This window comes from Macaca fascicularis, chromosome 10 (assembly GCF_037993035.2).
Source record: "Macaca fascicularis isolate 582-1 chromosome 10, T2T-MFA8v1.1".
Taxonomy (NCBI): Eukaryota; Metazoa; Chordata; class Mammalia; order Primates; family Cercopithecidae; genus Macaca; species Macaca fascicularis.
This window is the reverse complement of record NC_088384.1, coordinates 8,045,750-8,061,454: the sequence shown is the minus strand read 5'-3', so window position 1 is coordinate 8,061,454 and position 15,705 is coordinate 8,045,750. Positions and strand designations below refer to the sequence as shown.

Here is a 15,705-nt window from a genome sequence, read left to right as displayed (position 1 = left end):
ACAAAATTTGAGCTTGATGATTTTCTTTCAGCACTCTGAAAATGTTATTCCATTGTCTGTTGGCTAGCACGGTTTCGAGGAAAAGCATGCTGTAATTCTTATCCTTGCCTTGTTCCTCTGTAGGTCATGTATCTTTTTTCTCTAACTGCCTTCAAAATTTCCTCTGTCTCTTTTTTGCAGTAATTTGAATATGATATTCCTAGGGGTGCATGCATAGTGTGTGTGTGTGTGTGTGTGTGTGTGTGTGTGTGTGTGTGTGTGTGTGTGTGTGTATCCTCCTAGGTTCTATATGCTTCTGTTCTCTGTAGTTTAGTGTTTGTAACTAATTTTGGAAAATCCTCTGCCATTATTTATTCAAATATTTCTTCTGCTCCACGTTCTCTTTCTTTTCCTCCTGAATTATGTGGATATTAGACTTTTTTTTTTTTTTTTTTTTTGACACAGATCTCATCGCTCTGTCACCCAGGCTGGAGTGCAGTGGTGCGATCTCGACTCACTGTAACCTCTGCCTCCCTGGTTCAAGCAATTCTCCTGCCTCAGTCTCCTGAGTAGCTGGGATTACAGGCACGCACCACTACACCCCACTGATTTTTGTATTTTCAGTAGACATGAGGTTTCACCATGTTGGTCAGGCTGGTCTTGAACTCCTGACCTCATGATCTGCCCACCTAGGCCTCCCAAAGCATTGGGATTACAGGCATGAGCCACTGCGCCCAGCCCCATATTAGACCATTTTATACTGTCCCACAGCTTTTATATATTCTACAATTTTTCCTCACTCTTTTTCTCTCTTCATTTAGGTTTAGATACATGCTATTGACCTATCTTCAAGCTCACTCATTCTTTCCTTGATTATGTAGAATCTACTGACAAGCCTGTCAAAGGCAATCTTCATCTTTATTACTGTTTATTTTTTTTTTTTTATTTTTTTTTCTAGCCTTTCTGGTTCTTACAGTTTTCATCTCTCTGCTGAAATTGTCTGGTCATGTGTTGTCTTTCTTGTCCATTAGAACTCTAACACGTAAACCGTTATTTAAACATTTTTCTAGTGGTTCCAAAATCTGTCATGTCTGAGTCTGATTCTTACGATTGCTTTGTCTTCTCAAACTGTGTTTTTATAATTGCCCTTGGTATACCTCAGAATTCTTTGTTGAAAGCCAGACATCTGTATAGCAGGGCCCAGCAAACTTGCTCTGTGGAGGATCAGATGGTAAATATTTCAGTCTTTGAGGTCCACATACATGCAGTCAGTTGCACTTCTTGTTCTTTTCTTCCTTACTCTCATTCTTCTTCTTTTTCCTCCTCCTTCTTCAACCCTTAAAAATGATGGACCCACAAGGCTGCTGAACAGGTTCAGACTAACTGTACTGACTTAGCCTCAGGAAGTCAGGAAAGCTTCGTGGAAGAGGTGGCTTTGAGAGTTTTGAAGGAAGATTCAGCATTTCCTGAGGAGTACATGGAAGAATTTGCTGGTGCCAAGTGTGAAGATATGTGAGAGCCAGCATGGGGAAGCTGAAGTCCAGCACACAGGATGGGATCTGGGCACCCAGCTGGGGCCTCCAATGCTGAGGCAGGGCATATGGGCAGGGCATCCATCTGCCCCTCACCACTCAGCCCAAGTCCTGCACATCTATAGTCACTGGGCGCTGACACTGTCCTGTTCCTTATCCTGAGTCCTGCGCACCTGTGCTCACCGGATGCTGGCACTGTCCTGTCCCAGCCTGAGTCCCGCACACCTGTGCTCACTGAGCGCTGGCACTGCCCTGTCCCGGCCTGAGTCCCACACACCTGTGCTCACTGAGCGCTGGCACTGCCCTCTCCCGGCCTGAGTCCCGCACACCTGTGCTCACTGGGTGCCGGCACTGCCCTATTCTTCATCCTGAGTCCCACACACCTGTGCTCACCGGATGCTGGCACTGTCCTGTCCCAGCCTGAGTCCCACACACCTGTGCTCACTGAGCGCTGGCACTGCCCTCTCCCGGCCTGAGTCCCGCACACCTGTGCTCACTGGGTGCCGGCACTGCCCTATTCTTCATCCTGAGTCCCACACACCTGTGCTCACCGGATGCTGGCACTGTCCTGTCCCAGCCTGAGTCCCGCACACCTGTGCTCACCGGATGCTGGCACTGTCCTGTCCCAGCCTGAGTCCCGCACACCTGTGCTCACTGAGCGCTGGCACTGCCCTGTCCCGGCCTGAGTCCCACACACCTGTGCTCACTGAGCGCTGGCACTGCCCTCTCCCGGCCTGAGTCCCGCACACCTGTGCTCACTGGGTGCTGGCACTGCCCTATTCTTCATCCTGAGTCCCACACACCTGTGCTCACTGGGTGCTGGCACTGCCCTATTCTTCATCCTGAGTCCCACACACCTGTGCCCACTGGGTGCCGGCACTGCCCTGTTCTTCATCCTGAGTCCCACACACTTGTACTCACTGGATGCTGGCACTGCCCTGTCCCGGCCTGAGTCCCGCATACCTGTGCTCACTGGATGCTGATACTGGCCTGTCCTCAGCCTGAGTCTGGCACGCCTGTGTTCACTGAGAGCTGACACTGCCCTGCCTCTGGCCTGAGTCTCAGGCTGGTGCCCCCCGCCCTCACAGGCCTTCCTTATTCTGGACTGAAGCCTCTCTCATGGGAACATCTGCTGCCCACATGCCCAGGTCCCACAGCAACGGTGACACATGTGGTCCCACCATCTCTACAGATGAGGATGCTGAAGGGATGGGGCCTGGTACGAAGTCACACGGAGGAGCAGCTGGGGTCCAGGGCGTCTCTGCCCCGTAGCACTGCATGGCCCTGTTGATACGCCTACTCAGGGTCCCCTTCCCTTTCCCTGAACTTGGGGCTGCCTGAGCGCCCCATTCCTCCTGCAGCAGTTCAGTCTGAAATGAGGAGGGAACTAAGGGCAGATGGAAACGAAGGTGACCCCAGGAAACATTTTCCTGGAAATAGGCCTGCATGGGCTGGGCGGGTGCCTCTCCTCCCAATCACACCCATCCAGTGCGCCGCTCTGCCACGCAGGGAGAGCTCTGCCCACCTCAGGGTGTGGCCTCATTTGGACCCTGTGCAGGGGCAGAGAAGGGGGCTTTGGTGGGCAAGGCCTGGGGCCCGGGCAGAGGGGAGGTGCTCCCCCCGCACCCCTCTCCTGCCTGCTGCTCCCCAGTTCCTTGGAGAACTTTCCAGAAGGCGGCAAACATTGCCTGTGTCTCTCAGCTGCGTCACAGTCCGTGAAAGCAGAGCGACTATTTTCAAACTTCTCTTGTCAAATCTGTCAGTTCCAAGGAAGGGCCCCCTCAGAACTGTCCCTGGTGGTGGTTACAGCCAGCGGCCACTAGGCTTGGGCTCAGGAAAGCGGAGGGAGGCCCAAAGCTCCAGGGGGTCTCACTCAGGCGTGAGTTGTTCTTCGTGGAGTCAGGCTGGCCAGCGTCCCTGAGCAGGACAGGGATGGGGTGGTCTGTGCCTGTGCCCCTAGGAGCAGACACACGGCCACCCTGACCGCAGCAGGGGGCTCAGATGTCCTCTGACCCAGGACCCAGGAAGCTGGGGGTCAAAGGAGGCAGCAGCCCTCGGGTAATGGGGTGCAGGGCCCCAACTGCCCTGGACTGGGGGAGGCACCCGGCAGGGGCCATGAACAAAACCTCCAGAAAGTCCAAGCTTTTAAGAATGTTAGCACTGGCCGGGCGAGGTGGCTCACGCCTGCAATCCCAGAACTTTGGGAAGCCGAGGTGGGTGGGTCAACTGAGGTCTGGAGTTCGAGACCAGCCTGGCCAACATGGCGAAACTCTGTCTCTGCTAAAAATTCAACAATTAGCTACTCAGGAGGCTGAGGCAGGAGAATTGCTTGAACCCAGGGGGCGGAGGTTGCAGCGAGCCGATAGCACCACTTCACTCCAGCCTGGGCAAAAGAGCCAAACTCCGTGTAAAAAAAAAAAAAAAAATGTTAGCATCAGTAATTCTTTTATAGTGTCAAGAATCATTCTTGCAAAGACTATTTGTTCAGACTAACAAGTGAGAGTGCCCAAGACACAGTGGTAGCACCTGGTGCCTGGAGAGCAAGTATCCTATGTCAGAACCCAGGGCAGCCGTGCCTACCCCCGACCCAGAGAGAGGCGGGCTGGGCTTGGGCTTTGCTTTTTTGAAAATTCATGAAATCCCCAAATTATAGGATTTTATTAGTCTTGACACAGGCCCTGTGGCTGTCGTCCCGCTGCGTGCATGGCAGGGGTGTCTACTGGAGGAACGCCCGGAGGAAGTCATTGTAGGAAATGTTTGAAGACAGCGTCTTATCGTAATACTCCAGAATATGGAAGAACTCTTCCTCAGAGAGGTTGATGCTGTACTGTCTCAGGACCTGGAAGACACAGAAAAGGGGCCTCTGAGGCTTGTTTGGGGCCCTGGTTAAGGAGGCAGGTTGCCAGGAAGGGGCTGGGGGACACGTCCACCTGGTCGCCAACCCCACTTCCGATGTCACCCTCCCATCTGTGCACTCTCTCTATGCCCTCTCAACCTCTGCCCAAACAGGAAGCAGCCCCCGAGGGCAGCCCCGTGTGCATCTGGGAGTGAAACGGGAGGAGATGGGAGGTTATTAAACCTTTGCCTCCCTGAGGGGCTGAAGGCTGTTCAACATGTTCAGACAAGGTTGATGGTCAGAGAGGTGGGGGCTCAAGGGGAGACCCGGCCATGCAGCTCTAACTTGGGGCGGGGCCTCAGGGTGCGCCCAGGCAGCGAAGGGCAGGGTCAGTGGGTGCTGAGTGCAGAGAGTTGCTGTGATGAGACCGTAACACAGCCCGGAGCAGAGCCTGCTGGTGGTAAACCCAATACTGACTGCTTCTTCCTCTTCAGTTACAGAGCCTGACTTTCTCCCAGGCTCCTGTGTGTCCAGCTAACCAGGAACATGTCTCAGCCTCTCTTGCATCTAGGTATGTTCTGGCCTGAGAAGCCAAGTAAGAATGTTATGTAGAACACCCATGAAGCCTCCTTTAAAGGAGTGGGGCATGCCCTTTTTCTCTCCTGCTTTTCTGCAGACTGCCTGGAATATGGCTGTGATGCCGGGGCTCCTGCAGCCACCTTGGACCCTGAGGTGGCCTACAGGAAGGAAGCCAGGAGTTGAGAACAGCAGAGCAAAAATGTGGTCCCTGATGATTGTCCAGCCACCACACCAGTTCTGACTTTCCTACCTCTGGACTTCTTTTATGTGGGAGTGAAATAGACTTTCACCTTAAGCTGCTATCTTTTGCCCCATTATGTGAAGCTGAAACAAATCCTGACAGACCCTCATAATATATAAAGATGAGGTCATACATTTCCTATCCATATTTGCGTTATAACTTGTTTCCAGGAGGAGACTGGAAAATGGGCTAAATGGCCCAGAGGTCCCATGGGGCTGAGGTCAGTGGGCCTGGCTGTTGGGCCCCATGGGATGAAGGCAGAAAAGGAAGCTGAGCCTGGTGTCTGAGACAGCCCCTCAATTACACCATCTGATCTGCGACTCTGTGGAGGGCAAGGTTTCTTTTGCCCCCTTCCCAGCACCACACCCGAATTCCTGGGAAGTTGCCAGAAGGGAATAACAGAACCTGCCCTCCTTCCTTCCTTTCGTTGCATGGGGCATAGGGAGGATCCCTGACTGACATTTATACTTAACCCCGAAGGAAAGAGCAACATGAATGTGGATTGGAAAACCACTGCAGGGCGTTTGTTAGGCTAGGGGGGTGGGACATGGAGGGCACCCAGGGACATCGAGACAGATGCCCAATCGTGGAGCCCCACTGTGCACTGCAGGGGTGGGGCTCACTTTGCAGGCCCCTTGGGAGGTCCAACATAGGTCAGAGATGCTCTTCAGAGCCTGCAGGAGAGCCCAGATGTGGGGTGAGGGCTCGGAGCAGCAGCAGCAGCAGTGATGGTTCCTTAAGGAACCTGGGCTCAGGCACTGACCCTGAGGAGCTGGCCATGGAGGTATGGGGCATCCATGCAGGGCTCCAGAAACCTTTGGGAAGCAGAACCTGAGGTCTGAAGGTGAGAGGCAAGTGGACTCAGGCCTGGATAACTTGGGGGTCCCAGGGAAGTGAGGTCTGAAACAGCCAGGTCACACCGGGCCTTCGATAGGGGTTGGAGGGTTCCCCATTAGAAGTTTCTGGCCACTGGCATTTGGCAGCTGCTCCCTGCAGAGGCACTGAGCGTAGAGCTGTGCTCACCGTCCTGAAGTCTGCCACGCTTAGCAGCCCCGTTCCAGCCTCATCATAGCTTTTGAACGTGCGACGCATCGGCCTCCAGCAGTGCACAATTTTGGGCTGAATACGCAGCAGAGCAGAGTAAAAAGATGACGTCTCAGCGCCGGAGTCTTTCTAAACACAAGACAAGAAGGGTGAGGAGGGAGCTTTCGAATGGGAGGATCGGGGTGGGCTCCTTCTCGTCTCTGCCTCACCCAGCCCTGCTCTGTCTTCACCTCCCCACCTGCTCCACTGGCTCTCAATCTGGGAGGGAGCCTGCCAGCAGAACTCCTAACAGATGTGCACCAGCCCCCTGACCATTACGCGTCGATGTGTGGGCTGTTTAAAAACATGTATTAAATCAGCCATCTCATTTACACCTCCCCACCGGCAACCCGGAAAGAAGGCAGGTCTCTATCCCCACTTTACAGACTGAGAAATGGAGACTCCGGAGGTAAAGTGACTTGGGCTTTGACCCCAACACACTTCAGGCCACACCACCTCTCAGAGAAAGCAAGGAGATGGCCGGGCAGATACAGGCCAATTTGAAAATAGTTTGGGCCAGGCGCGGTGGCTCAAGCCTGTAATCCCAGCACTTTGGGAGGCCGAGTCGGGTGGATCACGACGTCAGGAGATTGAGACCATCCTGGCTAACCCGGTGAAACCCCGTCTCTACTAAAAAATACAAAAAACTAGCCGGGCGAGGTGGCGGGCGCCTGTAGTCCCAGCTACTCGGGAGGCTGAGGCAGGAGAATGGCGTGAACCCGGGAGGCGGAGCTTGCAGTGAGCTGAGATCCGGCCACTGCACTCCAGCCTGGGCGACAGAGCGAGACTCCGTCTCAAAAAAAAAAAAAAAAGAAAATAGTTTGAGGAAAAAAAGAGATTTCAGTCTGGGTTTTCTAGTAGGTTATTATAATGAACAGTGTTAAAAAAAAATCACAAGGTTGTAATTATATCTAGTAATTAGAACACTACACTGTGATTACTTCATTTAGGTACTATTAGATTGAAAACAAGATATTTGAACATGATTTAGCCCCAATGTGTTTGAATATCACAGAGGTGAACGGTAGGCAACAATGCGTAACACATCTTGGGAAAGTTGAATTTTAACACAACACTATGTAAGACAGGGTTAAGCTGCTTTCATTTTTCTACATCATTTGGCACCTATGATGTGAGCTCCCCAGGTACCCACAGTTTCATGAGCTGCCAATGTGCCCTGATCCACAGGTGGGGAAGAGAGGGTGTGGGGTTCCTACACCTAGTTTTCATCACAGTGATCACAGAGCAGGACCACCAGCCTGGCCAGAACCCCCACCTTTGACCCACCTTGTAGGGAGGGGCAGCGCTCAAGCTGCCTTCCCCCGAGGACATCTTTCGGCTGCCTAATGGGGTGCAGAAAGCTCCCAAATTACCAGAAAATGAAGTCAGCTTTTTAACTTCTCTGCAGGGAGACATTTGACCTGACCTCCACACTTACATGGTGGCGGCCTTGGCAGCTGCCAGAGGGGACGAGGGCTGTGACCAGGACCATGTTGGGGCCTACTCTCTCCTGGAAAGCGTTCAATCTCAATCCACAGTTCTCAATCCACGCCAGCCTGGTGCAGGGATTTGAGGAGGGGGCGGGGTGGGAGGACTCTTCTGAACCACAGAGTGGTGTCTTGGGAGGGGTGCGGGGAGAGGGCTGCAGTCTCTGTGGGCTGACCCGCAGCACCTAAAACGACCGCACTCGGACCCCAGCCTTGCAGGGTTGCTGAGGACGGACAGTGCGGCTGAAAGCCGGGGGCTGGGTGGCCCCTTTCACCGGGGAGGGCTCAGAAGGGGGCGCTGGTGTGCTCTTCCGCAGAAGCCCACGCGCCTCCTAGCGAGCCCTTAGAGCCCCACACATCTCCAGAAGGAGAAACTGAGGCCCAGAGAGGTGGAGGAAGGCTGGAATTGATGGAGGCCTTGCAGGCCATGCGTCTCCATATTCTCCACATTCTTGACTCCCGTGAGGATGGAATGGGATGGAATTTTCTCTGTGCACAGAAGAATTCAGCTGGCAGAACTGTCCTAAGTCATCTTTTTTTTTTTTGTAAACTTGGTCTTACCTTTTGATACTAGCTCCTGTTTGTCTAAACTAGAAGCTAGGCTAAGACAGAACCTGATTTTGCACAAAATTGCAAGTCTAGCTGTGAAGAAACTTTCTGCATGGCCTCTACCTAACTTTGGCTGGATTAACCCACTCTCCATTCCCTAGAGTCCCACCACTGTGGCCCAGGCAGGCGTGGCCCTTGGGTGGGGTGAGTGGGAGCGGGGCAGGTGGGGAGCGGGGCCAGGTGGGGGCAGGACCAGGGCTGTCAACCCCACACTTCTGGTCCCTCCAGCTGGGTCATAAGGTGGTCGGAATCAGCTGTGTTTGTTCCTCAAATCAACAGCACCAGATGTACTTGTACTTGTTATTTAATTCAACGTAACCCAATTCAGTGTTAATTCAGTACTAAAAACACGTTTTGGCTTCGTGTTTTGGAAGGGCTGGAGCTGATGCCGTGACGGCACTGGGTGTGGGTTTCAATTGTGAAATTGTAAGTGGCTGAGAATCAAAGGTAAAAATCTAGAAGAACTGTGAACCCTACAGCTGCCCTTTTTTTTTTTTTTTTTTTTTTGAGACGGAGTCTCGCTCTGTCACCCAGGCTGCAGTGCAGTGGCCGGATCTCAGCTCACTGCAAGCTCCGCCTCCCGGGTTCACGCCATTCTCCTGCCTCAGCCTCCCGAGTAGCTGGGACTACAGGCGCCCGCCACCTCGCCCGGCTAGTTTTTTGTATTTTTTAGTAGAGACGGGGTTTCACCGTGTTAGCCAGGATGGTCTCGATCTCCTGACGTCGTGATCCACCCGTCTCGGCCTCCCAAAGTGCTGGGATTACAGGCTTGAGCCACCGCGCCCGGCCAACAGCTGCCCTTTAAGTGGCTTTAGGTTTTCATTCCTCTTCAAAGAAACAGAAAAACTGTAGAGGATGCATGGTGGGTGTAGTTTCCACCGAAAATGATGACGAGAGACGCCATCCACCACACACACTCAGAGGAAAGGGTCTGGCCCCATCTCAAATGGCTGGCGGATGAAGACCCTTTTAGTTCCAATGTTGACCAGTGCTGTGACCCACCCCACCCCTCACTTTGTCTTTTGGGTTAACTGACCAGGCACTGCCTCCAGGGCACTGTATGAGACCTTGGTCACACAGATGCCTCTGGGAAGAGCCCCATAACCAGGTGTCTGCCACCTGGACAGCTGGAAATCCTGGGATCTAGGCTGCTGCTTCCCATTCTGGGCCCTCCAGACCCTTATAGGGTTCTAAAAGGAGAGGAAGAAAATCTTAAACTACTTCCAAGAAGGTACATTTCTGAGCTGTTTTCAGTATCCCCAAAGCCTGGTAGAGGCCTTGTCTTTACCGCAGCCCTTGCCTCCCAGGTGCGAGCCCCCAGCACACAGGCTTCGGGCCTTGGGCCCCCTTCAACAGACCCTGGCTGTCCCATGCTGACCTGACAACTGCCTGGCCCTCTTTAAGTGACGGAGGAAATGGGGTGACTAAGTATTGCTCATGTATCACATGCGAATAGAGATCATCTGAGTAGGGTCTATGGGCAGGTGGCAGCAGGGCCGGGGACATTTCACAGATGAGTCCTGGCTGGAAGCAGGGCTGGGCTGGGCTGGGCTGGGCTCTAGCCTCCTAGAGTCTCTTGAGTCCACCTTTTCTGTGAAGCTAGGTGATCTGCAAGTGCAATGAATTACCAAGAACGGGGCTGGGTGTGGTGGCTCACGCCTGTCATCTCAGCACTTTGGGAAGCTGAGGTGGGTAGACTGCTTGAGCCCAGGAGTTTGAGACCAGCCTGGGCAACATGGCACAACTCTGTGATATGGCTTGACTCTGCGTCCCCACCCAAATCTCATCTCAAATTGTAATCACCAGTTGTCAAGGGAGGGACCTGGTGGGATTGGATCACGGGGGAGGTTCCCCCTTGCTGTGCTTGTGAGAGTGAGGGAGTTCTCATGAGAGCTGATGGTTTTAAAAGTATTTGGCAGTTCCCACTTCACTCTCTCTCTTACTTGACACCATGTAGGACATGCTTCCCTCCCCTTCACCTTCTGCCATGGTTGTAAGTTTCCTGAGGCCTCCCAAGCCATGTGGACCTGTGAGTCAATTAAACTTCTTTCTTTTATCAATTACCCAGTCTCAGGTAGTATCTTTACAGCAGCGTGAAAATGGACGAACACATCCCATCTCCACAAAAATACAAAAATTAGCTGATTGTGGTGGCTCGTGCCTATGGTCCTAGTTAGTTGGGATGCTGAAGCAGGAGGACCACCTAAGCTGGGAGTTCGAGGCTGCAGTGAACCGTGAACCACTGTTCTCCAGCCTGGGCAATAGAGTAAGACCCTATCTTGAAAAAAATAAAAATAAGAAAATAAAAATGAAAGCGCCCCTTTCCTCCTGGCCCCACATTTCCCACGGATGGACAACATACCATTTTGTGTGCGTTCTGGATCTTCATCCTCTGCATCAGCGAGCTTTCCTTTGCTTTCAGCAGGAGGACACAGCTCTGAATGAAGTCGCAGTATGCAAATTTCCCGTTGTTCTTTAAGTCGTATTTTATAATGAGCTGCTGACACTCCTCTTTGCTTATGTCCAGGTTGAATTTCTCCACAAGAGCTACAGACAAAAATGGCAGTTTAACTGGTGGCGATTCATTCATTCATTCATTCATTCATTCTTCACTCATTCATTCAACACTTGCTGAGGCACCTTCTCTGCTTCAGGTCCTGGCTTGGTCCTCACATCAAAGAACTCCCGGTTGGTGGCTGGACATACGTGGAGACAGACATGCGACAAACTAAGTGCTGCAGGGAGGGGGCCCTGAGTCCCACTGGCCCACACTGTCCTGTGTTTGCATGGTCACAGCTTATGGACAGAGACTACGGGAGCTACGACCAAAGCGCAGAGAGGTAGGTGAGGGGTCGTTCTCCGCCGACTCAGGGCAGAGCCAGGTGTGCGAGGAGCAGGGGAAGGTTCCCTGAGGTCTTAGTGAGCATGGCCAGGGCTGGACTGTGGGGAGGGAATTCCGACTCGGCCCTATGACCAAGCATTTCCTAACAGCACCGGACACAAGCTCTCTAGTGTCTGTTATGCCAGGCAAATTCCCACTTTAAGTTTCCATTCCAATGATGATCTAAAAATACATAAAACTTATTCTGGATACAGGGACCACCTTTAGGAGATAACAGCTGTGCAGCCTCAGGGGTTGAGTCCGGCTTTCTGACCAGGTGCATATGGATGCTCCACGGGGAGTGCTGAGGGTTGCCGGGAGGCTGGCCCACCGGAACCTCTGAACAGCAAGGCTCACACCCCATGCTTGGCACTCATCCTCGTGCCGCATTCTCCTGCCAGTTGTAAAGACAACACTTCTCTGGGAGTGACAACTCATAATGGAAGGAGGCTTATGTAAGATAAGATTTGAGTCTAAGTTTCATAGACTAGACTTTGCTTTGACATCCTGAAAGAACAGAGTGTCAGGGAATGGAATGCCGTGTGAGTTGTTGAGGCAAATGAGGAAGGCCCGCGGAAGCCAACCCCAGGCAAACGACACCTGCATGCCAAGCCAGGCCAAGAGAGGCTGCTGCACATTCTAGAAGCAGAGGTTTCTTTGCCCTTGCACAGAGGGAAGTGGCAGCAGGTCATGGTGCCCTCCGGGATACAGCGGGGGCCCACGGAACCCCAAGGAACTGGCCCATACATGCCTCTGATGCTCCGACTCACAGAAGGCCATCAGCAGTGAGGAGAACATACAGAATGACCTTTGGAAAGCAGTTGGCTTTTTTTGACGGTATTGAAGTTTGGATGTGTGACTAACGTCTGACAAGCCTATCACAATAACCGAGCGGGGGCTGAAATGAGTTCATGGTTAAAAAGAAAAAACCAGCAATAGCAATAAGGACAGTGACACAGTGAAGGCTTATCACTCTCAAAATCAAAGAATTAACTAAAAAAAAGGGGGGAACTCCAATGCATACAACAACCAACATGCGTGTTTTGGCTTCAGCAAAACATGTTACATTAAATCAGTGGAACAACATTTGAATATTACTGATTTCAGATTTTTTTATACTTAATTTCCAAGTGTTTTTTTTAATAGGTTCTAACTTAAAGAGTTTACACTTGGTTTCATTTGTGCATTTTAAAGCCATGATTATGATAAATGTAATTTATATTAATATTGGAAGCTCTCAAAGAAAACATTTTCCTTTAAAAGGAGTCTGTATATTAGTCATGTATGAGGGGAGCTAAAAAGCCAAGGAGTGACATGGTCAGATGTATTTTCCCATAATGTAAATGTTGCATCAACAAGATGTAACTGGGCCAGGTGCGTTGGGTCACACCTGATCCTAGCACTTTGGGAGGCTGAAGTGGGCAGATCACTTGAGGTTAGGAGTTTGAGACCAGCCTGGCCAACATGGTAAAACCTGTCTCTACCGAAAAATACAAAGACAGTCAGGCATGGTGATGCATGCCTGTAATCCCAGCTACTTGGGAGGCTGAAGTGGGAGAATCACTTGAACCCAGAAGACAGAGGTTGCAGTGAGCTGAGATCATACCACTGTACTCCAGCCTGTGTGACAGTGAGACCCTGTTTCTAAAACAAACAAATAAACAGAAAAAAACCCCAAAACAACAAAAAACAAAAAAAACCAAGACGCAACATTTACTGGAAGTATAAATCCCACTGGTTTAATTTTCAAAGTTTATGAAAGGATACATGCTGAAAAACAAAACAACATCAAAGAGTGGATGTTGATGGGAATGGAGCCCCAGGAGTGTCCCCTTCATCTCGCCCTCCTCCACCTTTTCCATTTCCTTCTGCAGTCAGAGTCTGTGAACATTCACACTCTGCCCAGGGTGGCAACCACTGTGATTTCCAAAGCTCAGAGTTTGTGCAGCGCTGACTTTACCATGCAGATGGGCCCCCTGCTGGGAGGGCCGGGTGGTCAGAATCCTCCTCCCTGGGCACCTTTGTTTAGTCAACTGCGCAGCCCACCCAGAAGTTCCCACCGGTTTCCTGTTCTGCTGCTCCCTGGCCTCCACCCGGGTGTGGCTTTGTGCCCAGTGGGAACAGCCTCTTGCCACAGGGGCTGACGACATATCACCAAGGGGATAGAATCAAAACGAACCCAGGAACTCGGAGGCGCTGATGTCCCCCTGTCTGGCCACGTCCTTCTCCTTGCATTCTTTCAGGAGCTGGCGCCAGCAGCCCTGGATTCTCTTCCGGAGCCTGCTCTCTATGGGATCACAGTTCTGCAAGGGCGGAGTGCCCGGGATCGCAGTGGTGCTCGCTGCAGTCTAGCAGGGAAGAAAAGAAAAGGCTCTTTTCACTTAAGATTTAAAACGGAAGTCATCAAAAATACCTCACTACCTCCGGTTTTGAGGTTCACAATTTTAGAGGCAGAATTAGCCCAGAAATAAAATGAAGAATAAAACATAGATGATGATTTTACAACGTAGCATTTATTTCCATTGGTGGGTTATATGTACTTGTGCCAAGCCATAATAAGCAAAATAATTTTGGAAATAACCACATAGCTAAGGTTCAAATCTACACAGATATGACATAAACATATTCCTGGTGTGTGTGTGTGTGTGTGTGTGTGTGTGTGAGAAGTGACAATGGCATATTTTTCACTGGTGGAAGAGTCTTATCCAAGAAAGGGATTTACTTGTTGTGGGCACGAGATATCCAATCTGTAAACATTCACAGAATATCTGTTATTTTGACATTATGTGGACCGAGTATGAGGTCGTTCTTTGCTTTATTGTATTTTGTTTAAAAACAAGGGAGTGGATCTAATCTAGCCCAGGTTTTTCTCCTGAAGGCCCCCTTGACAAGTGGTTATCTAAATTAGTAACTTATGCAATTCAATTGGATTCCTGGTTTTTCTCCCAAATCCCCAAGCCTCCTGCATCTCAGTTGATAATTAGGTCCTTATTCCAGTTGCTCAGCTTGAACCCTTAGAAGTCTTGCTTGACTCTCCCTCACCCTCTCCATCCCACATCTGATCCCTCAGGAAATCCTGTTGGCTCTATCTTGAAGATACATCCAGAGTCTCCCCAGCACCCCATCCCAAGCCACCATCGCCTCTGTTAGACCTCCTCACCGACCCACACACCCAGCATCCAGTGTTTTTTTTTTGTTTTTTGTTTTTTTTTGAGATGGAGTCTCGCTCTGTCACCCAGGCTGGAGTGCGGTGGTGCAATCTCGGCTCACTGCACCCTCCGCCTCCTGGGTTCACAACATTCTCCTGCCTAGCCTCCCGAGTAGCTGGGACTACAGACACTCACCACCAAGTCTGACTAATTTATGTATTTTTAGTAGAGATGGGGTTTCACCATGTTGGTCAGGATGGTATTGATCTCTTGACCTCATGATCCACTTGCCTCGGCTTCCCAAAGTGCTGGGATTACAGATGTGAGCCACTGCGCCCAGACCCAGGGTGTTCTTTAAAGAGTCCCTTAGATTATGTCACTTTGCTGCTTAAAAACAAGCAAAGGCTCCATACCCCTCAAGTGAATGCCAAAGTCCTCATCATAGCCTCCAGGCCTCCAGCCTCCTACTGTTGCTGTAACAGATTTCCATGAATTTAGCGGCTTAAAACAACACCAACTTATTATCTTTACAGTTCTGGAGGTCAGAAGTCTGAATTGGGTCTCACTGAACTAAAATCAAGGTGTCCAGAGGCTTCCCACACTCCTTGGCTTGTGGCCCCTTCCTCTCTCTCCAAAGCCAGCAGCATTAAGTGGAATCTTTCTCAGATTGCATCTCTCTAACCCTGAGCCTTCTGCCTCTGGATTCCCAGTTAAAGACCCATGTAATTACCCTGAGCCCACCTGCATACTCCAGGATAATCTCCCCAAAGCCAGCTGATTAACAACTTCAGTTCTGTTTGCTACCTTAACTTCCCTGGCCATGTAAGACAACAGTCACAACTTTCAAGGATTAGGACACAGGCATCTTTGGGGTGCTCCTGACCCCCTTCCTTTTGCTCTACCTACCGCCTTTGAATGTAATAAATACTTATGCATACTGCTTTTCTTGCCTATTATCCCCTAAAAGAACACAAACTCCACAAGAGCAGGAAGCTTAGTTCATTCTCAGCTTTAGAAAATACCCAGCACACAGTAGGTGTGCAACAAACTTGCATGGAGTTAATGAGAATGGACTAGCCAAGGTCAAGGACACGCACAAGGATGGTGGCTTCATGTGCATGGTGTGGCATTCTCTCAACCACCCTGTCCTGAGACGTTGCCATCCCTTCCTGCAGACAAGAAAAGAGCCTTGGCGAGCCTAGGCACCTTCCTCCATCCCAGGCCTGGGGTGGCTCAGCCAGGGCTCCAGGCAGTGTAATTTGACAGGCCTGGGCTTAAAATCAGGTCGCTCCACGTCCGAGGGACCAAGATCACACGAGAATGCCTCTT

At 51.0% G+C, this 15,705-nt stretch overlaps 1 protein-coding gene across 3 annotated transcripts in view; it reads right to left on the bottom strand.

Moving 5' to 3' along the window:
• Positions 1–4,150: 4,150 nt before the first annotated feature.
• Positions 4,151–15,705, bottom strand: part of EFCAB6 (EF-hand calcium binding domain 6) — a 309,283-nt gene continuing 297,728 nt past the window's right edge. For all 3 annotated transcript variants that reach the window (XM_005567057.5, XM_065522029.2, XM_074003581.1), the window contains 4 exons: positions 13,407–13,575; positions 10,709–10,893; positions 6,191–6,340; positions 4,151–4,350 (listed from right to left, as the gene is read on the bottom strand). In XM_005567057.5, coding sequence (XP_005567114.3) covers positions 4,228–4,350; positions 6,191–6,340; positions 10,709–10,893; positions 13,407–13,575 — 627 coding nt within the window. In that variant the 3' untranslated portion in view covers positions 4,151–4,227. The remainder of the gene's footprint in view (positions 4,351–6,190; positions 6,341–10,708; positions 10,894–13,406; positions 13,576–15,705) is intronic.